At 40.8% G+C, this 23,148-nt stretch overlaps 1 protein-coding gene across 2 annotated transcripts in view; it reads left to right on the forward strand.

Annotated features, from left to right (window-relative positions):
• ANTXRL (ANTXR like) overlaps window positions 1-23,148 on the forward strand; it is a 58,804-nt gene that overhangs the window by 16,703 nt on the left and 18,953 nt on the right. For both annotated transcript variants that reach the window (XM_032695394.1, XM_032695395.1), the window contains exons 7-17: window positions 96-164; window positions 364-444; window positions 546-606; window positions 7,189-7,287; window positions 9,562-9,631; window positions 10,727-10,805; window positions 14,996-15,091; window positions 15,477-15,515; window positions 18,635-18,733; window positions 19,848-20,015; window positions 21,172-21,252. In XM_032695394.1, coding sequence (XP_032551285.1) covers window positions 96-164; window positions 364-444; window positions 546-606; window positions 7,189-7,287; window positions 9,562-9,631; window positions 10,727-10,805; window positions 14,996-15,091; window positions 15,477-15,515; window positions 18,635-18,733; window positions 19,848-20,015; window positions 21,172-21,252 — 942 coding nt within the window. The remainder of the gene's footprint in view (window positions 1-95; window positions 165-363; window positions 445-545; window positions 607-7,188; window positions 7,288-9,561; window positions 9,632-10,726; window positions 10,806-14,995; window positions 15,092-15,476; window positions 15,516-18,634; window positions 18,734-19,847; window positions 20,016-21,171; window positions 21,253-23,148) is intronic.

Consider the following 23,148-nt stretch of genomic DNA (forward strand, 5'->3'; position numbering starts at 1 on the left):
AAACCTGTAGACATTTACTGCTGGCTCCACTGATTATATGGCTTTACACTTAATGGCAATTTTTTTTTTTTTTTTTTTTTTTTTTTTTTTTTTAGGCCAACAGAGCCAGAAGCTTTGGAGCTATTGTTTATTGTGTTGGAGTGAAAGATTTCAATGAAACTCAGGTAACTTTGCTTTCTTCTTGTTTTGTTTTTCTGTTATACTATTGCACAAGTAACAGCATCAGATGAACGCATTTATTTAATTACTTGAGGCATAAATCATTTCATGTCACTATGATGTCTTCTAGCAACTATGAAAGGGCCCGGTTTTGTTCACTGTAATTTTGTTTTCCTCATGATTTATGATTGTCTTTCTTTGCAGCTGTCAACGATTGCTGACAGCATCGATCATGTTTTTCCAGTAAAGGGAGGCTTTTATGCCCTAAGAGGAACAATTGATTCAGTAAGTTTGATATTCTGAAACCCAGAAAAGGGCGTCCTTTCCTGCATTAATAAAGCATAGATAAAATGGTTACCAAAAATGCCATCTTCTAAATCTTTCAGATTCTCAAGAAGTCTTGCATTGAGATCCTAGCGGCTGAGCCGTCCAGTGTTTGTGCAGGAGGTAAGTGTCCACAACAACAGTGTGATAAGGTGAGTGACTGACACTGAAGAAGTGTCAGTAACTACCTAACTGCCATGTTAAGTACACATGGTATTGGAGCTGAAGCCCGTGGATGTGTTAGAGCATCCTCTTGGGCCATGGCTAAAGCCCTGCATGTTCCTTCTCGGCTTCAGAAAAGCATTGTGCCAATAAACATGTAGCTGCTGTGGCTGAGTAGCAGCTTGGAGGGTTGACAGAGGTAGGACTTTGGGAATTGGGGATATCACTTTTTAAAAAAATCTGAAAGAGACACAAAAGTGATGTAAAGCCAGACTGACAGAGGTGTTTTGTGGTCTAAAGGCGACATCTCACAAATTTCTGGAAAGACTATGTTCCTAGGACCTGCTAGGACTTGTCAGCAGTTAGAACAAGATTTTGCAAAACATTCATAGGAATTTCAGGTTTATTGAACCAAATATAATTTGCTGCATAGGCCAAGATACCTCTTGTGTTTTCTAAAATGCTAATGTTTTATTTATTTGAAAGAACCATTAGTCTGTATGGTAAACATGAGGGACACCCAGAGGAGCTGTTGATAATTTCATGCCTTTCATGTCTAGTATATTTAACTTGGGCTTGTTCTGGTTTATGTTAGCCATTCTCTTGCTGTATTTTTGTCTGCTTAAAAGACTAGTGCAGCAGAGTAAGAGTGACACCATAAGTTTGCTGGAAGGTACAGTTTACAGCATGGTTATTTAGCTCTAGTGTTACTGTCTTGTGTTCATTTCCTTGTACACTGTAAAAAGGAGGACATAAAAATAAACTATCAGTTATGCATGAAAACTGACCTTGAAAACAGATAAAAAATATGAAACTCAGGAAAAATTTGATATTTATCACAGAAATTGTTCACTCTTCATTTCCACATGTTGATCACAATATGATCCTGCCCTGAATATTTCAATTCAACATGAAACATCCTTGCATCTTCTGAATTATTCCTAAGTATATAATTGTGGACTAGAAGTTTGTGGTAAAATCTTATTTGTGGAAAATTTAAAGGAATGATTATACCTTTAAAAATCTTGTGGAGTTGATTAAAAAAAACCAACCAGTTTTAAAGCTTTGGCATTTAAAGCTTTTTTTAAATTATTATTTCATAGTGATAAATTCCTTCCTATTTTTGCTTGCTTACTGTATATCTGGAAATTTTTTTTGTGCAACAGCTTAACGCAAGCTGTCCTGCTCAATAAAAATTCATTTAGCTACATGAAAGCATGGTGTTCCAATACAAGGGATTTCAGTAGTATTCTTGCAATTGTTTGGAATAATATTAAGAATATTGGAAAGTTGAACTTGAAACTATTTTTTCAAATGGAAAATTGAAAATATTTTTCTGGAATATTTGGGAAAATAAATTTTCAAGAAAATACTTTCTTTTGAAAATTGAATATATTTCAGCAAAACCAGCAAAATTTCTTTTGTTTCCAAAGGATAATGAGTTCAAACCACTTCATTTTTTGCTAAGCTTGATAGGTGACTAGTTTATCACAAATGTGATTAAGAATACACAAGTACATTTTAAAAGTAGTTTGTCCTTAAAAAAAAGAAAAATAATATCATCGCCTTACTTGCCTCTGTAGAAGTTTTTCCTTGTCTTTGTGGCTTTCAAATAAGACCAATATAAATTCAGCAGTTTCAGTGTGTTGCTGCTGATTCAGCAAGGTACTGCACTTGTTTCACTTAAATTCTGAGGTTTGTTCTGTCCCTGGTGACAAAGCAAGGGCTGGCATGTGACGAAGCACAGTGCTCAGTCACTAGGGCGGGAAGATTCGGATCTCACGTGCTTGAAGGTTTGTCTGAAGCAGCAGAGAACTTGAAAAAAGGAGGAAGCCAAAGCTGCAGCTCCAAATGGTGTACGCTGTTTATATAATATTGTATTTAAATGGATTTTGGCACTAAGAATTAGGCCTGTAATTGTATTTATTATGAGTCTAGTCCTGCAAGCCATAGCTGAAATATTTACATTTGTGCTTAGCTTTATTATCCTTTATTATCCCATTTACTTCCAGTATAGCTGGAGGTTCATGTGCATAGCTGTGTGCACTACTGTCTCCTGGAAGGAATCTCCTGGGATTAAACAACTTTTTTCATGGTAGTGTGAATCCAGATCTTGAATCCAGTTCACTGGACAGTTATAGTTCTACTCTATATGTAATGTGATTTATTTTTATAACGTAATTCATTTGGCTTTGCTTCATAGGCTTCAGTATTTTTTTAATTAATGTTAGAACTTTTATGCATTTTAAATTAAGTTAATTTCTGATACAGTTTACTGATAACGTATACTTAAGATACATAGCTTCTGAATCATATATCAAAATATATATACACTTGCATGGTGTATGTACACACTGGCTAAAAATTAGAACATAATATTTTCTAGAAATGCAACATTCCTCCCCCTTTTAAGTTACTCTTTTTTTGTTTGTTTTTTAAAAAAATAGATAATAGAAATTTGCATTTCAAAATGATGATTGAAAAATAGTAGACCTTTGGAAAGAGTGCAATATCACATTCTTCAGCAAAGACACTTGCCTGTTTACAGCCTTGAAATGTGTCTGTCCATGCTTTTTGTATGAAACTTATCAGAGTGAGGAGGTGTAATTGGTTTAGCTTTTACTTAGTTAGCCTTGCTAATAATTTTTGCAGTCTGGCATGAGATCATGAGGGTTTTGTGTGGCTCAGTGGAAGCAAGTCATGATCAGGGCTTAAAGCAGGGCCTGACCCACTGCCTGTAAGTATTCTCATAATTATTATTGTGTTGGTGATTACTGGTGATCTTGGCTTCTTTTTTGACTTACTAGAGGTTTAGTAAAATGCTGATGGAATAATTTCCATGTGGTGACAATTCCAGTTGGGACTCTGGCTCTCTGTGACGAAGGCATCTGGCAAGTCCGTTTACAAATTCATCTCGTCATATTGTGACAGTTATCTGATGCTTAATGCTTTTTGACCCTGCAAATTCATTGTCCCCGATGTGGAGCAATGTAGTTGGGTCCTTCCTGTTCCTTCTGATTTAAAATGACCAAGACATGCAGCCTGTAAACAGGCTATCAGTGCAGAATCGGAGGTGCCTCATATCCTGTTTGACAGCATCATTGCTTTGATTATGCTCACGGTACGCAGATGTGATTGAAAGGTTTTGTTGGATGTGGCATCCTACTGGCCACATCAACTACCAGGTGTGGATGCAAGCAGTCAGCTTCTCATCAGAGTCAGAGAAGCGGAGCCGACAGCGCAGCCAGCGCACACCAGCTTCAACCTACCATCTCGCTGCCAGCACTGCCCGGTTATTTCAGTGCTGACCTTTTTCCCTTCGCTGTCTTGTCAAAAGCTGCAATCTACGATCTGACAGTAACTAAGGAAGAAAAGGACGCAGCCAGAGCCAGAGCACAAAATTAAATGGAATTAGCCATTTCAACAGACCGTCATCCAGAACACATTAATGCTCCAGAGCAACCGAAGGGGCAGGCTTCTTAACAGCAACAACCCAATCCAGTTCCAACTGTTTACATTTCCCTGCAAGTCTTGTCAGCTTATGTTGGTGGACAGGTTACTACCCAGTCACTGGCTCACGACTGACTGTGCAGAGTGGCAGTCACAGTGAAAAGAATGGCAGGAGAGGTAAACTGTCTTGACAAGACTAAACTTCTAGATGTAGCTTTTACCTTTGATGTCTTGTGTTGAAACTTTCTTACTTGCTGTATCTTTTTAAAGCCACTGAAACAACTACCAATTAAACCTTTGTGGTTGCTGCCTTTTAAGACATCAGGAGACAAGAAAAATCCAAGTGCAATTTTATTTCAGCAAGCTTCTTTTATAACATAAAATTGAAATGAGAAAAAAAATTAGCTGGGTGTGCAAGTCACTATGGAGTGGGCTGGCCACAAGCTAGTCTAGCAGTGTGTGGTGCCAGGCAGGTAGTTCTGGTGGGTGGGCAGAGGCCCAGTTGCCTTCAGGGCTGGTCATGACTCTGAGCTCTGCTAACAAAAAAAAGGGATGCTCATCAGAAACAACTCTCAGTATATCAGCTAGGTCAGATGTGGAATGGCTCAAGGCATGAATCTGACTAAGAGTAACTCAAGGTTCTTACTGGAGTAAGAAGCAGATGAATCTGCCCTACAGTCCATTTTAATTTGTTTAAAGTGCCTTCCACCCCCAGTGAGAACAAGGAGCTATAACCATTCCCATAAAAATGAGGCTAAATTCTGATGCTGGACTTGTGCATTTGGCTCTTGGTGTACTCAGTGAGGTCTCAAATTTTATCATCTTCAGCAAGGTGCAAAAGTATGTGTTTCATTTAAATATGCACTGCAGTAGATCTCAAAATACCTTCTCAGATTCCCATGTTCCTTGCAGCCAGTGTCAGTTCAGAGGCCTGCTCTAAGGACAAGTTATGATGAAAACCAGAGTGTCCTTGATCATAACTTGCCAATGCCCTTGTCCAGTTCACCTGGAATTGCATTAGACCTCAATGCAGTGAGAATGACCACGAACGAGAGTGGTTTTGGCAAGAACAAGCTGTTTGCATGGAAAAATTAAAGCACTCCACCTCTTCGTGCTAGCTTGCCTTGCAATAGCTTGATAATAAAGAAAAGGCAAATGGAGCTGAATGTGTTTCAGCTGCCTTTGGGCCTCATGTAGTGTTATCCAATAACAATTCCTTCCTCCAAATAATATGGCAGTGCACTGTATGAAATGGTAATTAAAAGCTGAGTCACTAAAAACTATGCACCTATAAACATTGTTTTGCTCTCCTTTTTAGTATGTTGATCAAAGTATAAATGATAGTGCATGTGGACTTGTTCGTGGTCTTACTCACTACTAGTGCAGAACTATGTAGTTTATTCTTGGTTTTGTATTTGAAGCTTGAAGATTAATAGGTCCTGTGTTGTGCTGGTATTCCCCTTGTATTGGGCTGGTCTCAAATGCTCTTCAGAGGCTGATGTAAGAGCCCTGTGAAGGATTCAGCTAAAGTAGGAGATTTATGTGTGAAAATGCAGCTTCTGTGCTTTCCCTTACTGCATTCTGGGGATGTCAGCTGGCTGCTTGGGTGTAGCATCAAAGGGAGTTTCAAAAATGCATTGGGGACAGAATAAATTTGTGAAGTGTCTCTCCACCTGCCTGCGTTAAAGATGTTATCTCTGTGGTCAGTGTAGCATCCACGGTGTATTTGTGTCCTAGAGGGAAGTCTCCCTTGCCACTTCACTTCCTAGGGCATCTTGTGTGTAATTTGGCAACACATGCTCACCCCAAGAGGAAGGGGGCTTTGGCAGTAAAAGGGAGGGAAGAACAGCAAACAGTTTTGTTATTGTTAATGCTCTGAGGAGAAGTATTAATGATATAGGTTACTAAGAAATAACCTTAAAAGCTTGCTGTGGAGAAGCTGAGGAAACAAAGCCAGGTTTCTTGATAATTTTCTTTCTCAAGTTATCCAGTACAGTTAGGGACAGGAAAGATATGGTGACACCAAGTGCTTTCATGATAGACATAAACTCATTTGGTGCTACCACTACTTGTTGCTCTCCCTTACCTTCTCCTGTATGCTGCTTTTATCAGCTGATGCCCAACTAGGCAAGTCACTTTACTGGTGTCTCTGGCAACAAAGTTATTTTCCAGGAGTATGAGCAAGTCAGTGCACTGCAACATGATCAGTGGTGCCAACAGTGGAGGGCATGTGCAGTTGGGATCTCCCTTTTGACAGTCCCCTTCCTATACTGGCTTTGTTCAAATGCAAAACTGCTCTGTCAGTAAAAAGACTATTGGAACATTAGCCAAAAAAACCCAAAACCCCTGATGATGCTTCTCCTGCTTGAATGAACAATCATAGTTGCTTATCACAGTAATGACAAATCACAGGTGCCTTCCCTATCATGAATAAAGCAACAGAAGTTGTGGCAGGTCTCTTCTTGTGCCACTGGTGGTTTCAGCTGCTGGGACAAGGTTGTGGGGGAAGTGCACAAAGAAAATGATGGCACCTTAGGTATTTCCATGCAGAGCAGATGCTGAGTGGGGCTGTGCATGGACTCAATTGTTGTACGGACAGGAGGACTGGGGTTTTTTTCAGGGTTTGTACCAGATGCAAAGCTTTCTCTCTGGTTCACAGGGGATTTAAGAGGGAGTCCTGTCTGTCAGCATCTGCCTGAACAGAGCTGCTGCTTACAGCCAAGTGCCATCTGCCATGAAGAGAGGAGGAAGGACTGGTGCTTGTGCAAGGTGTCTGTTCCAAAAGCCACGGAAGAACCATGAGATAACATCAGTCAAGTCAGACTTAGTTTTACCGTGGCACCTTCGAGGCATTGTGGATCTGTGTTATGCTTGTGGAAACCAACTTAAGACAAAGAGAAGACTCCGTAAAGCACTAATGCCATGTAATGCTCTTGGCCATTGCTGCTGAACAGAGACACACGGTCAGAGTAAATGTTTTCTTTCAGGCATAGGGCAGAGAACAGTAATTGTCATGTTGTAATTCAGGTCATTCTGAACCGAAATGCTGTTATTTATTTTTCATGAATCTTCTTTTTATATTTTCACTTGCAGAATCCTTTCAAGTTGTGGTAAGAGGCAACGGCTTTTATCATGCAAGAAATATTGACCAAGTACTCTGCAGCTTCAAACTCAATGACAGCCTTACTATCAGTAAGTTTGCAGGCTGGTGTATTCTAGTGATGCCTGTGGCTGAGTCACCTCATGGAACACAGGCCAACACTCATCCATGTTAAGGGGAGTCCTTGCAGCAGATATGAGGGGGAGCTGGGGCAGAGATCTACACTTAAAGGAAGCTTGAAATTCATTCTTATTCAATCTTGTGACCTGTGGGCATTGTGTTGAGTGCTTAAATGGGGCATGCTGCTGCTCAGCATCATTGTAGTGATGCACATGGGTGACGCATATGGCAGAGAAGAGTGGGTATCAGGTTTTAAGGTGGAGAATAAAAATTGCTTCCCATTCCAAGTAAAAAGAAGTAATGTTATCTTGATCCCATGGTGGTGTTTTCAGTTTTTATTCACCAGTTCAGGAGACAATTGCCATAATAAAACTAAGCCCTCCCAGGCCTGCTCTGCTCCTCTCTGACACCAGTTGCTGGTCCCACCACAGTGACTGTGTAACATGGAAATTCCCTGTCATTGCTGCCCTAGACAGGGTCTTTTGTTTGCTGTCTCAGCAGCTAGGCAAAGGACTGAATGTCCAAAAAAGACTGAGTGTCCAGTTTCTCAGCAGTTCTCTGACTCCTGAGAAGCTGTGTATGTCTGGCAGGGTGAACCATGGTGTGGAAGGGGAAGCTCTGCTCCTTTTTTGTATATGGTACCCTTGTTGGCTGAGCACAGTAGAGGCTTTCACATCCTGTCGTGCCCAGACTGGTGCCTTCTCTAGCAGTGAATTCACTTACAAGAGGGAGCAAATGAATTGCTCCTTCATTTCTCGTCCAAGTTGTCTACGTGGATGCTGCATTAAATCAGCTCTGGTGGTCTTGCTCTCATTCCACTTACAGATGCCCTTTAATCAGGATTTGTTTCTTGTGGTTTATCAGTTAAACAGACTTTTTGCCTTTTTTTTCTTGTCCCCAATCCACTAGCACCTTGATTGGACTTCACACAGTGAGTGCTGACCTGGGCCTGGAAATACACAGGAGGAAAACTACTCTGATTCTATTCCAGCTCCATGTTGTGTTTTCCTTGGGTTAGGTCTGTAATAGATGTTGTGATGAGATGCTGATTTAGGCTGACCGGCTTTTTTTGCCCTCAGGCTGGCCCTAAAACATACCAGTGATTTTTATGCTGTCATCTCTGCCAAGGCAGGGAAATGAGTTCTGTCTTCAGGTGTGCTTGAAGTGGGTAAAGCATGAAGGAACAACTCTTAGATTTGTTGTTGCTTGAATTATTTTTTTTCCCTAGGTAAAAAGAGTAAACAAATATCTGTAGATAAGATGGCAGCTTTTATCAGCCTGTTACTTGGGTTCAACTCTTGTAGACCAGTCTTTCTCCAGGCTAGCACCAGAGCTGCTTTGCTGGCCATTTAGAGCTAAGCTATAGTCACAGCTCACAGCAGTACTGTGTCTGCTCTTCTGCCTCAGTTTACCCACTTCTAGTGGAATGCCATTGCAGGATTACTGCTGGGCCTCCTGTCTGTGTTCACGGGACTTGGCTTTCTGGATGTGACTTCTGAAAGCTAAAGGATTAACACTGCTGGCTGCTGGAGCAGTGGTGTGCAAGAAGGTGGGAAAACACCCACGGCCGTGCTTTTGGCTCTGCCTGTACCAAACCCTTATAAACATGGGCTATTTGCAGTTTATGTTACCACAGAGGGGAAGTCAGGTACAGTGGAAGCAGCTAGTGCAGGGTAGGTCTCAAGGGAACACCAGTCATGGCCCCTCTCTGTTTGGCTCCTGTAAATGACCAGCCCTGGTTGGTTTGGGTTTTTTCCTCCGGTATTTGTCTGTTTCAGCTCTGCCCCATCTCTGTCCTTCCTTTCTCCTGGGCTCAGACAGTGCAGCCTTGGATTCTGTTCTGTGTGTATTTGACAGTGGGTAGATAAAAATTGAACGCTAAACTTCTGACCCCTTGAGTAATTGAGGGGTCAGAGTATTCAGTATGAGTAGAGGTTGCATGCACTTTTCAGATGGGCATGATTGATACTGCTCAAAGCTGAATTCCAAATGGCTGATCACTGCTGTCAGGAAGAGAGGTAAACTTCCATTTCTTAGCTGTGATACCTCTAGCCTGGTAGCATCATGTTGGCATCAACATGAATGGTTATTCTAGTTGGTAATCAGCACCACTAGGGAGTATTGGTACTTACCCATATACTGAGTTGATCTGTGACTGTCATTCATGTCAGCACTTCTTCAGGGGGTAGCCTGCTTGGAACAATTTCTTTTTTTCATCCCTGATAGTTATATTAATTTCTTTTCAGATGAAAAACCGACTCTTATTCACGATACTTACTTACTTTGTCCTGCACCAGTGATAGAAGATGTTGGACAGTAAGTATTGCTTTCCAGCATGTATCAAGAGAGAGTGGACTTCTGGATGAGGGTGTCATTACTGAGCCAAAGGCTCACAATTTTGCCCAAAGTGTCTAGCTAATAAATTTATGTATATGTGTGTCAGATTGCAGCCATCCCCTTTGTGCCAAATCCTTTCCTATTATGAGTCAGCTAAAGACCCATGCTGGGTCTTTAGCACAGTTTAACCAAAGGTCTTGCTGGACCATGGCCCCATATCATAGAATGGTGATTCCTCCTTTGTTCCTATATCATGTTTTTTCAGACCAAAAGGTAATTAAATTACAGGCAAACTTTTAGTTTTGATTGAAAGGAGATGCTTGATTTGAATTACTTTCCTGCTGTTATAGATATTGCTTCCTGTATTTTGCCCTGCTCTGTCTAGTGTTGGTATTTTTCAGCTGTTTTAATCCTTTAGACTCCTAGGAGACATGGCATAATGCCCTGCCTTTCCCCTTGGTGATCTTGTGGATGCTTAAATACTGTACTGGGCCTCCATCCCCCTTTGTATTTGTGGGTGAAGCAAATTTGGTTGGGTTTTGCCCTTTTTTATTACTATTATTTTTTATTTTTCCCCCCTTAGACCCTTTCTCTAATATTGGAGAATGGCTAAGGACAGAATCTTCTAAAATTTCACTGTTATTTCCGTGAAATACCTCTATGCATGTATTCTGGATTTGCTTGAATTTCAAAAGAAACGTTCTCGTGCATTAAGTTGCAGAAGGGGGTTAAAAAAAATCTTAGTTTCTTGTACTCTTTAGGGTAGTATGGCAAATGTCTGAGACATTGTTCTAATTCACTGGCCTAGTGCCCTTTGCCCCAGGTGGAGGAGTTTGTTTTTTTTTTATAAAGAGGATATGTCCCAGCTCAATTAAGGCAACATGAAAAGGGTAGTTCCTGTGCAAGCAGAGAGGCAAATGCAGGTAAGTGCCTGGAGCCATGAAAATGCCTTGACTCAGCAGGACACACTGTCCATGTGTGTTTATGAGCCAATGGCTAAAAGAGAGCCAGAGTAAAGGTAACAGTGGGTGTAAATATGACACTAAAAATAAGTGTATCTGTTTTGTGCTTTAGGGTGGTTTTCCTACAAGTCAGCATGAACAATGGGCTAACGTTCATCTCCAGCTCTGTCAGCATCACCAGCACACATTGTGTAAGTAATTGCAATGGGGTTTGACAGAGAAACCATGAGATCTTGGAAAGAAACGGTGGTTCTTTAGGCAAAACCTTCTTGAGTGAGCATGGTCTCTCTACAGCTTCTGCATCACAGTTACTGACCAGATGGAAGCAGCTCTTGGAAAAATAACCAGGGCTACTTAAGATTAAATTGTTATTGATGATAGACAGTCGTGACAGATTACCTGAATAAAAAAATTACAACAAAAGGCATTCCTATTCTAAGAGAGAGATCCTCAAAGCTAGGATCTTACTGGCAGGTGATCTGAGAAAATGATGGAAGGAACATCAGGAAGCAACACCTTATTGAGCTTTGGGATACCTAATGGGATCTGGAGTAAAAAGGCAACTGTTAGGACTTCGATCAGGAAGGGCCACAGAATGAAAGGTCCTCTAAATTGACATAGTTGCTTTTGGTTGTAGCTTACAGCATTTGTTCTTTGACCACCACAGTTTTCCTTTACTAATTCAGGATTTGCTAAGGTGTTTTTTAAGTTTTAACAATAGGGTCTGTTTGTTTTTTCTCTTGGTGTCGTGTGGGATGACCAGAAAGAAATAGAACTCTCAGATCCTGATATGAGTGTCTTAATAAAATGCTGCTGCTTAGCCCAACCAAGGGAGAGTGTGCTGTTGTGGACAGTGATGGTTAGGATAGAAGAATCTCATGGTCAAAAAGACCAGGTGAAGTGTCAGGGAAAACAGCTAGAAGTAATCCTTTATCAAAATCTGATTTTTAGAATCAAACAATCAAAATTAAGAAACCGACTACTAGATAAGCAATTGTCTTCCTTACCTTTGGGGTAAAAAATAGGCAATGCTCATAGCTGATGCAAGCGAGCACTGTAAGTAAAGTTGTAACCTGGTGCTTCTGGTCTAAACCAAGTTGGCTGAAGTACCTGATAGCAAACAATTTGTATCAAACTTGAGCTTTATTCTTATTAGTGTCAAAAGGACTTTTATAGCCTACGCCAAATGCTGTCATATTGGCTTGTAATCATTGTTGGCCATTTTGACAGCTGCAGAGGAGAAGGGTAGGAATGCAGATAGAGGCAGTGACTGGAACTTGCAGATCTCTTTTTTTCATGTTTTCAGTGATGAAGGTGGGAAATCTCACAACAGATTGCTGGAACACTTTGGGGTGCAGGGACTCAATTTAGCAGTGATGTGTTTGCTGCTTTACCTGATCGTTTCTATTTTACAGAACTTTTCTCCAGATTTTCAATACTGAGGACTGATATTTTCACATTTTATTCCACTCTTTTACCTCAAGTACAATAAAACTTTTCAAGTCTGCAGTGTAACAAAAGTGTTAAATAGTGCATTTAGTTACCCGTATATAACCTATTCCTGATGAAAACTGAAGTCTCAGCTCTAACTGGGGTTCCTAAAGGCCAGAGCATGGATGGAGAAAGCTTTTCTTCTTGGTAGCCTTAGAATAAAATGAGGAATCCAATCTCCAGTCCTGTCAGTCTGACAGTTTTTGACCAGCCTATTGCAGATTTAATGTGAAGGAGGCAGGAAGCCTCATTCACAGCTGGTGCAAAAATACTGTCTCACTCCAGTTACATCCCATAAGCAGGGAGGTTGGCAATTCAGTTTCCAACTTTATCTTAATTCATGCATTTCACTCTTCTCATTTTAGAGACTCCCTCTATTTCCTTTCCTCTCCTGTTTCCTTTTCTGTGGGTGGCAGTCAGCTGGCCTGCTCAGCTCTCCTCCCCAGCTGGTCCTTCTGTCCTTTCTATACAGTAAGTATCTTCACTTTACTCCTAAAGCCTCTGTGTGATTGCCATGCTTATTTCTGTTCAGCTGCATGAAGTCTGCTATTTTCTTTTCAAAGTCCAGCTTCACTGTGATGCTTTGTGTCATTAAAATGAAAGAAGACTAGCTTCTTGCTGCCAGCAGTTCCTGAGCTTCTATGGCAAACAGCAATTTATATGTGCAGTTAGCATGAGAAAAGCAATACCTGAGAACAAAGGTGACAAAACAAGGAGGTAATGTGTGTTTGGAGTAATAGGAGCTGTGGTACTGCATAGGTACTGTGCTTGGATTTGGTTTTAAGGAGTACAACAATACTTCCTAAAGCTATACTTGATTTTTACTCACCCTTTTCTCAGCAAACTGACTTCACTGGGAATTAATACCTCTTCAAGTATTTGCTTTCCAGATGCTTCAGTGCTACATGGGGCCTTAGGAGGACCAGAGAGGGGGGCTGTAGTGCTGAACTGCAGCTGGGTAGTGTGTCCTCTAACAGGACTTCTTTGAGCAGAGAGTCTGGTACACATGTTGCAGCACTCCAGCTGCTCCCTGACCAAATGAAGGTGAGCTAAATAGCTTATCCCAAACAGGTCAGTTTGTTGTATTTATAACAAAAAGCCACGGAGCAGTGGAGGGATGGTGATGCTGTGATACAGATAGGGGGTACTGGGTTACCCACGTAAAGGCGTGGAGTAAGTGCTGTGTTTGTGTACATCCCATATTGAACACATCAGTCCTGACAGCTCTAGGATTTGGCCTGAGAAAGAACTAGCTACCACCCAACTCAATCGCTCAGGATCTCACCCAGATTTTGCAAGTTCTTATCAGCTGATACTTTCTTTTCCACCCTCAGCCTTTTCATTGTCTGAAGAGAAAACAAATGCACTTAGAACAGCCCCTTTTGTAAGAAAGGGCTAAGGATCAGTTTCTAGTGTCATGGGAATTCAGTAAGTAGTTTCAGATTTAATAAGGTGAATCTCATGGGTTTTGTTATCTCTAAGTCTTTTTTGGAATTTGCTTTCTTTCACTTTATCCTCTCACCTATCCTTTTTTGAAAATCTCTTACAGCTTCCTCTCTAGCCAACTCTTATTTCCTCAGCCTGATTCACCAACCTTTCTTCAAGCTCTTTTCACATCTTCCTAGACTCAGGCTCTCCTAGTTTGCTGCCAAGTTTTGCCTGGTCTTTGTTACCCTGTTGCTGGTGAATTGAACCTCTTCTCAAGTTCTGAAAATCTACCACTGAAGAGGTTTCTTTCCCAATATAAAAAAAAAATTAAATATAGCTGGAGCTAATCTTAACATCATTCCTGAAACCAGTGCAGTCGAAGGATAGGGCACATCCCAGCAGTGCCCATCTGTGACAAGTGTTTAATTTCCAAAAGCCATGTGCTCTGTGTGTTCTGCAGGAGCCAAGGAGCATATGAAAACTTGATTCCTGTAGTCATCAGAGCAATACACAGAGTTACAATTCAGAGTTACATTCAGTGCCTCTTTTGAGTGCACTGATGTGAAATGCTACAAGTTCAAAGGATCCATCAAGATTTATCTGTAAAAATCAGAGCTGTGATTCTCTTTGGTTGCCTGCCTGCTCTGGAAAGCTAACTTCAATTGTTGAAACTTACTTTTTTTTTTTTCTGGTAATTTTAAAGAAAATTTAAGTTGACTTTTGAAGGTAACCCCTTAGGTATCCATCGCCAGAGTCTCACTGTTCTCTGCAGAGATCAATGGAATATAAGAATCAGAAGTGCTTAAGATAATGATTACAGCATCTCATAAAAATTGTCAAACCAGCCCTAAGAAGCATACCAAGAACCAACAGCATTATTGACTAGTTTGCATAATCACTCAGGCAAGGGTTGTGTGTGCAGTTTGAGTCAAGGCAATACAGGCAGGCTTGGAGCTGATGCTCTGGGCAAGTAAGTTGTTCTCTGTTCTGTGGCACTGACATGCAAACAGTTACCCATAAGTCTTGTCTCCAGTATTCCCATTGCTTGGATATCAGCATTTGCATATTCTGCATCTCTAGTGATGAAAGGTTATTCTGCACGCCTGAGAGTCTGCGGTGATGTAGTTTGCAATGCCCCTCTGACAGTATTAAGGGACCTGTCAGCACAAAATGGGTTGTGTACAGGTTTAAGACTCTTGAATCTAATGGGCTATAAACATACCAAAAATTCATACATAAATTATACATATACACACTGCAAAACAGGAGATGCTCCCCTGATTTTGTGGCTTTAAATACAGGTTTGTCACATCAAATACTGTTATGATTTTAATGAAGATTAAGATCACAATCTTCCTGAGACCTTGTAATGAGTGAAAGTTGATTCTAAATGTGTAACTTCAGGGCTCCTGCCCTCTTTGAGACATAGCAGATAACCCACATGTAATCATCTTATTTGCAGCTTACTGGGACCATCCTTTTCATTGCTCTCCTGATTCTCTTCCTGCTGCTGGCTCTGGCTCTACTGTGGTGGTTTTGGCCCCTTTGCTGCACAGTGGTAAGTACAGTTTTTTATTCTATTGACTTAGTTTTGCCTATTCTCGGCAAAAGCACACAGCTAAAGTGTTGGAGTGGGTGGTTAACTGCTTAAGAAAAATGTTGCCATATTTGTAAAGCCCTGATTAAACAAGTTGCTTAAAGTGCTTGTTGAAGTCACTCTAGTCTGGAGTTTTGACTGTTTTAAGGCATATGTGATTTTTACGCTGAATGAGAAGTTTAAGTAAACTTGTGAGTGTTGCTTAAGTTTCTGTAGGGATTGCATGTATGAGAATGAAGGACAACAACTCATTTGTGATATGATCAAGAAAACAAAGAGAACAAAGCATTGATAGGGATGAACCCTACCATTGTCTCAGATTTCTCCCAATATTTGTATATTCCAGGTGATCAAGGAGCCGCCACCACCCCCACCCCCAGAGCCTGTGAGTATGCTATTTTGGAGCTGTTGCACTTTCTGCAGCCACTGTAGTGTATTGTGCTGCCCAGGAATGTCACCCCTGTAGGTGTCTTAATGACACCTTGAAGGCTGTGAAAGGAAGTCCTCTCAGTCAGGGCAGTTATTTCTGCCTTCTGACCTCTTTATATACATACAGCAAGGCTGCTTCCATCCAGAGAGAAAATAATTGCATAACTCAGAAGTCCGCAGACCAACAGTTCCTATAGTATTTTGTTCCTTCTGCTGTGCTTCAAACAGGTGTGTAAGCAAATCTTTGCTTCTCAGTCTGTGCTGACAGCTGTCCCTCCTCCAGTAAAGCTGTCATTGTTCTCAACAGGAGTTTAGCACAGATTGGCAGTAAGGAACAGTCTGGCAGCTGGAAGAAAGGACAGCAAAGGCCACATTCTTGTGGCTTTGCTACAGGAGAGGGAGACAAAAGCCTGCCCTGGCAGTGGCTCTTCTGCAGAGTGACCTTTGGAAGGACATTTAGCCTTTCGTCATTTAGGTTGTGCTGTTTGAGGCAGGGTTCTATTTAGCTCTTTTAGAGACAGTAACTCACTGACCCTGACCTCAGCTTAGTTGCACTGCACTAATTTCATGAAAATAGAAGTAGTAAATAAAATTACTCCAGAGAAAACTTATGCCTGCCTTTATTTCTTTCATAGGCATAGACAGTTAAATGATGGAAAAATACTTGGTAACCCACAAGAGAATCTTACAGTTTGCTGCTAACTTGCTGTAACTTGGCATGAATATGAGGAGGCAACGACAGCTGCTGTTTTGAGGTTGCTAGAGGCCACCATTACTGTGTATGTGATCCTGTTGCTTGTCCTGAGCATTGTAACAATTTAACTTCAGAATACACACCAAAATTCATGTTTTTATTGCGATTAGTGTTATCACAAAGTGTGCAATTGCAGCCATGCTGTGTTTGAAGGTTGCAGAGAGCATTACACCCCTGCAGCGGAGTTCCCAGATGCTTTGCAATTATTGTCATCAGCAGAAATTTTAAATGCAAAAAAAGAGACTAAACTGATGTAAGCCTCCAGGAATAACGCAGAATACAGATGTTATCCATCTCGTTACTTGGCCTTGTCTTTATCCAGTATGGATTGTTGTTTCGTTACACTTAGCACTAGCCTCTCTAGATATGGTGACTTGCCCTTTAGCTGATGCAGTTTGGTGTTGCTGCTTTTAAACTGTATATAGTTATGTAAAACGTGTTCTAAACCACAAGCATTAGATTTCCATGTGGTAGCTGTAAATGTTTCTTTGCTGTATGTTCAGTACAGGGGATATTTCATATAAATCCTGTATTAGCTGGAAAAATATCAGCCATCATTATTAACTATGTCTTGCCAGTGTCAGGCTTGCCAACAGCAAGAACTGTTAGACATGAATGCTTGAAATCTGTGTTATATCTCATAGAAGAGGCAGAGTATTTTATATAGCACTCAGGTTCACAATTAAATATAAACGTATTAAAAATGCTGATGTAGTTCACTGGGCACTGGTTTAGATGTGGCATGAAGTGGGATAAAATTTGTGCATTTGTTATACTCTTTAAAAAAAACCAACTAAGTGAAACAGCAACAAACCCCAACACCAAACCACAATACCTTTCTTGTATATTTATTTCCCTGAATTAGGATAAAACCAAACCACAACAATAATAAATCATAAAAACCCACCAAACTGAAAAGCCAAAACAAAACAACAAAAACCCCAAACTCAAACTCCCCTTACTAGTTCATGGAAATGTCAGCTCTAGCCTTGCCTGGCCATACTGAAGAATTTGTTGGAGGAATTGACCCGTTGAACCATAACTGAGAGATCACATGTCACTGAATAACTGATGGAATCCTTTCTCCAAGGCATAACCTAAGAGCTAAATACAAACAAATAAAAATTAAATCATGCTTTTAAAAAGCTTTTCTTGACTTTTGGGCTGTCAATTCCTGATACATTCCAATAGAAACACAAAAGGCAATTTTGAGAAACTGTCAGCTAGTAATGTGACAGTAATTTATGTCCATCTACAGTATTTGGATTTAACTTGATTCTTTTAATTTTATTTTTTTATTAAAAGCTAAGTCCAGGTAGTGTTTCTAGAAGCATACCTGTACTGATGAAAATTAGCAGAGAGCACTGTGCATGGCCAGTCCGAGAGCAGCACACACATCTGCATACCAGCATGAGATATAGTTATTTTTCTTTGTTAGTGTGTAAGGAATGAAAATAATATTGTAGGAGGCCTGTTGGGCCCTTTCCTCATTTATGTGTGTACTTGGAGAGTGTCATGGTGTGACTTTCAGGTGCCTTGACTTGGAGTAGTGATGAGGAGTCTGAGAAATCTATTCATATATCAGTGACTTCTATTGGCTCAAGATGACAGAGCTGGAGATGTGTCCCCAGGGTTGTCGAACCAGAAATATCTGCCAGGTTTTAGTTAAGCAAGAATAGAAAATGAACCTGAAGTAAGTCCCTGATTCTGACTTGCATGTTCCTTAAAAATAACCTGCAGTGTTTATAATTGGTCTGGATCTGAGCTCCCTGACAATTTGGAGATGCTCCTGTCTGATTCCTGGTTGCAAACTGTACAGCTTGAGCCTGCAAAGAATCAAGTGGTGTAGAATAACTTGTTACAACTGCCATGAGAAAAGGGTCTGATGAACGTGTAGAAAACTCACTGTGTTTTCCTCTGTTAGGTGACATTAATTTCTAAAAGTGCAATTAATAAATTAGTTATTTGGGCTAACTGATTGCTGCATTTTCTGCATAGCATAGTGGCAATCCAGTATAGTGTAAGATTCATCTGCATTTTGCCATCCCTTACAAGTCAGTTGGGATTTTGGAGCTCAGTGCATATTTGACTATATAAAAGCTGCCTGGGGAGAGGAATAGACAGTCTTCTTTGGCTTTCCTAGTTAAAATTGCAGCTGCAGAGACAAGAGACTTTTATTTTAATTTTTCTTTTGATCAGCAAATAAGCATAACACACAAAGCCAGATATCCAAGGACTGGACCATAAGATATTCAGCTGTTTTCCATAGTTTTTGCTGTTTATGTGAGAACAGCCGTAATATCTCCTTGTCTTTCCCACAGGAATCAGATGATGAAGATGGATTGCCAAAGAAAAAGTGGCCAACCGTGGATGCATCTTATTATGGAGGTCGAGGTGTTGGTGGGATTAAGAGGATGGAGGTATTTGGCTTATTCTTTAGTGTTGTAAAACCCATCACATTTAGTTAAAAATTGTACCAGTATGTTTTTATGTGACTTTTGAAAAGGCACCTTGATGGACTGGAGGCTGGGATTTAATTAGGGCTTGTCTACCTGATTTGCACCTGCTGTCCAAGTAACAGAGATCAAGCTGCTATCATTTGCGTGAATAATTAAATGAATCTAGCATTATGAGCCAGAGAAAATTTGCAGGGTAAGAAATGAGATAAACACCAAAAGAGGTTTTAATTTACCCAGTCAAACTCTTCAGTGCAGTTGTGTCCAGTTCTCTTGTCAGAAAGACTTCAGGCAGGGTTACGCTGATTTTAAGTATTTGAGGGTGTCATCTATGCAAAGGCTGAAGGCAGTTGGTTTGGGGAATTTAAACCAGTGATTCCTCTTCTTCTTTTGCATTTTTTTTTCCATTTAAGCATTAACTCTTGATACACAAAAACATATCTATATTGAAATTGGCCAATGAATCAAATCCAATTCATACACAAGTCAGTCCTGAAGTGTGAGGTGTCACTGTGAAAAAAATCTGCCTTGTGGTGTCCTGTGGCATGTACATTCCAGGGAGTCAGTGGATTGCCGTTCACCTGTATCAGCTGAGGGCCTAAAGATGACTTCTAGCCATGTCACTTAAAGGGTAATCAGGAGCTGGAACAGGCTGTCCAGGGAAGTGGAATTACCATCCCTGGAGGTGTTGAAAAGGTGTGTGGATGTGGCACTTGAGATATGGTTTAATTGTGTACGTGGTGCTGCTGGGTTAATGGTTGGACAGTTGGACTCAGTCAGCTTAGAGGTCTTTCCAACCTTAATGATTCTCATCTGCCCCAGATGCTGTGAATTCCCACACCACTTTAAAGTACTGGAAGGTGAAAAGGCTAGTAGTTCAAGAAGCTTTTGAATGAGACTATTTTACTCTTAAATGTGTATTTCTGATTATGGTGGGAGTTCGGTGCTTTCATAAATTTGACTTCATTTCTGGTGGCACTGGGACATCTGATGGGAACTAGATTAATGTCTGTGGAAACCACTTACCAGTGGGGAGTGCTGAAGTGTCTCTACTTACAGTGTGCTCTCCTGTCTTCAGGTGCGATGGGGAGACAAGGGGTCAACAGAGGAAGGAGCAAAATTGGAGAAACCCAAAAACGCTATTATTAAGTTGCCAGAACAGGAGTATGAGCCATGGGAACCTAAGCCAAAGAAGCCCCATGTGAGAAAACCACCTTCCCAGCGAAAATGGTACACTCCCATCAAGGTAATATGTCTGACCCTCATTTTTATCAAGTCTCTCATGTCATATATGATACTACATCTCGCTGCATTAGCACAACCTTTCTTTCTGCAGAGCTGGGAAAGCCTATTTGGAAAAGTAGCTGTTAATCCTCAGCTTTGCTTTTTTCTTGGAACATGCATCTCACCTGGCACTGTATTGCCATAGATTTTTAAGGAAGGGTGAAGGGCATGAGCAGATATATTCCTTTCCTCAACTCACACTGTCTTTCTAGATACAGTGTGGATTGTAACAGCAGATTGCTTAACTCTTGCTGGAGGGCAGGATGCTGTTTTGTGCCATCTCAAGGCAGTCAAAAAGAGGATCGGATAAAGTGCCCCATCCTTGCTTTGACTGCATCGTGGCTAAGGCCTTGGGTTGGAGTCCAGCTCTGTTTCCCTCTAATTCAGCCACAAGACCAAGTGTTTGATTTTTGGGCAAGTCACTCAGTCTCTCCCTCCACACTTTCATCCCCATTTTTCCCCATGTAATTATAGTATCTAGTGTTTCGATGTCTTTTAATGTATGTGTCCTCACACAACCCTTGAGGCAGGGAATAGCTGTTATCTCTGCTTACAGAGAAGAAAACTGGAGGACTGGCATGGCTGAGGGAACAGCATACCATGCTCATCCCAGAAATCTGTGGCCATGTCCCAAAACAGTGCTCTGTGGGATGAGTTCCCCCCTCCCCACCATAGTCACAGATGAATTAAACAGTGCTTGAATTTATTGTCAGGAAAGTATCTGAATTTTAAAGCTTTGTGGCTGTTTATCAGTGTTTCGGCTCTATTCCCATAAGTACAGTAGTTTTGTTTTGCCTTTTGTAACACCTCAAGTAACATTAATACCTTAATGTAACACCTGTCTGATTGTCTCTCCTAAGGGAGTTGCTCACATTAAACTGCTGTCATTCTCAGTGAGTTTTGAGCAGACAGAATTTGGCCCACTGCATATTGGGTATGTGTTACCCCATAGGGGTCCTTCTGGTTGTCCAGATAAGCAGTGTACAGAGGGCGAGGGCACAGGACCAGTTTAATACAGACAGTTTAATACAGGAAAGCTGTATTAAGTCACCTGTAGTTTCATCTCATGCTATTTTCACCAAATTTCTTGGTCCTATCTTGTTGGTTTTGTATTTCAGGGCAAACTCGATGCACTGTGGGCTTTGGTTCGACGGGGCTATGATCAAGTCTCTCTTATGAGACCACAGCCAGGGGATAAGGTAAGGTATCACAAATGCACTGGCATGTCACTCCTCTGTTAGCAGGAGCAATGCTGTTCCCTCCCAACCAACCCATCTTTTTTTTTTTTTTTTGACAAGAAACAGATATTTCAAAACAAGCTAAAATGTTTGCTGTGGCATCTGTTTAAAAGTATTGTCCCAAAAGGTCAACAGCAATGTCTCCACTGTGATAATTTGAGCAGAATGAAGAAGGAGCTGGCCAGTCACAATAGTATATGAGAACTGTTTCAGTCATATAAATTCTTTGCCTTTTTTTTTTTTTCCAGGACAAATATGTTGAAGTCAAAAGACAGATTCTTTGCTCATGGGCTCTGCTTGTTTTAAATTTAATATGCAGTGGTTGTTCTACAACAGTAATTATGTTTTCTACTCAACTTCATAAAAATGTTTCTCAGCTTTAATAATGGAGTTTAGTGATTAATGAGAGAAATCATGAACTGTGCAGGTAATGAAAAAACAAATAGGTTAATGGAGAGCAAAGTTGCTGTTGAATTCTGTGCAGATACATTTCGCAGTCATATCCTATGTATAGGCAGAGAGTATCTCCTGCCTTGATGAAGTCTATTGGCGAAAAATAGGTCAGGAGTAGATTCCTCGTGGGAGGAAACAGGGAGTTTGTGCCTTTCAGAGCCACAAAGATGTCTATGTACTGTACCTGGTCACTGGTAACAGCTTAGTTCAGAGCTCTCAGTTTCCTCATGAGAGCCTGACACCATTATGGTTGTCTCTATTTTTTTATTCTGAGGGGGCATCTCCCTAAGAATTGAGTGCTGTTGCACCTTCAAGTTTGGCTTTCTGTGATGGCGCTTTGAAACATGAGGACTAAGCAGAGATGGCAGCATCTTTCTCTTCCCTGTGGCCAGACTCCATACATTTCATCACCTTTGCTCTCAGGGGAAGGAGTTACAGAGTTGTGGCAATAGGGGCCGTAAAGTGCTTTTCTGGAGTAGGAATGGTACAGAGGCCCTAATGCTGGGCCTGTTTGCCTGTGTGACTTTCATACCTAATAACAGATTTTGAAAGTTAATAACAAAATTAGCCCTAATTTGCATCATCTAGGGCAAATAATTTGCATGTTTCTGGCCTTTAGCAAAATCCTATTATGGCATTTGTCTAGTTATTAACCAAATATGCTACTTCAGTATTTAAAGTTTAATCTCTTACATTTTTCTTTTGGCTTTTAAGGAAACTAATAGAACAAACCCAGCTCCTTATGCTACTTTGTAAAATGGTCTTAACTGTTTCACTAAGCTGCATTTTTAAGGCAGCTGTTTGAGACACCTTATTTACTTTTAAAGCACGATCTAGAGGTTCTGAATAGGCTCTTTAGGTCCAGCTGTATTTTGATAGCTAACACTGTATAATATGAATCTATCCTCTGCCTTTCACTCCCTTGGCTGGGACATTTCTATCAGTGCAGAGCACAACAGAGCCTCTGTTAGCCTGCATGGTCAAGAAACATGCAGGGGGCTGACTCTGAACAGGGATCCTCAGTTCCTTGCCTTTCAGCTCTGCTGCGAGGAGAGAAAGGAGCTGAAAAGAGGCAATGTAAAACAGAGTGAGCTGTAGGGTTATTTTATCGGGGAGAACATTAGAAAAATCAAATGTACATCTGGGAAATAGGGTGGAAAGAATCCTATTGAGCCAGATTCAGTGGAATCATAGAATCATCTCTGTTCCCTGGCCTGTGAAATTAACTAAGGCTGAAGAATACTGAAAGTGAAACAAGAAAATGACGTCCTTCTGCTGTTAAAAAAAAAAATCACAGGCCTGCATTTCATGGAGAAAATTAGTGTAGAAAGGAGCAAGGCTATTATTTATTGTTTGAGTAACTCCTCTATTAACAGTCTCCCAGTAGAGAATTGACTCCTTGTA

This window comes from Chiroxiphia lanceolata, chromosome 8 (assembly GCF_009829145.1).
Source record: "Chiroxiphia lanceolata isolate bChiLan1 chromosome 8, bChiLan1.pri, whole genome shotgun sequence".
NCBI lineage: Eukaryota > Metazoa > Chordata > Aves > Passeriformes > Pipridae > Chiroxiphia > Chiroxiphia lanceolata.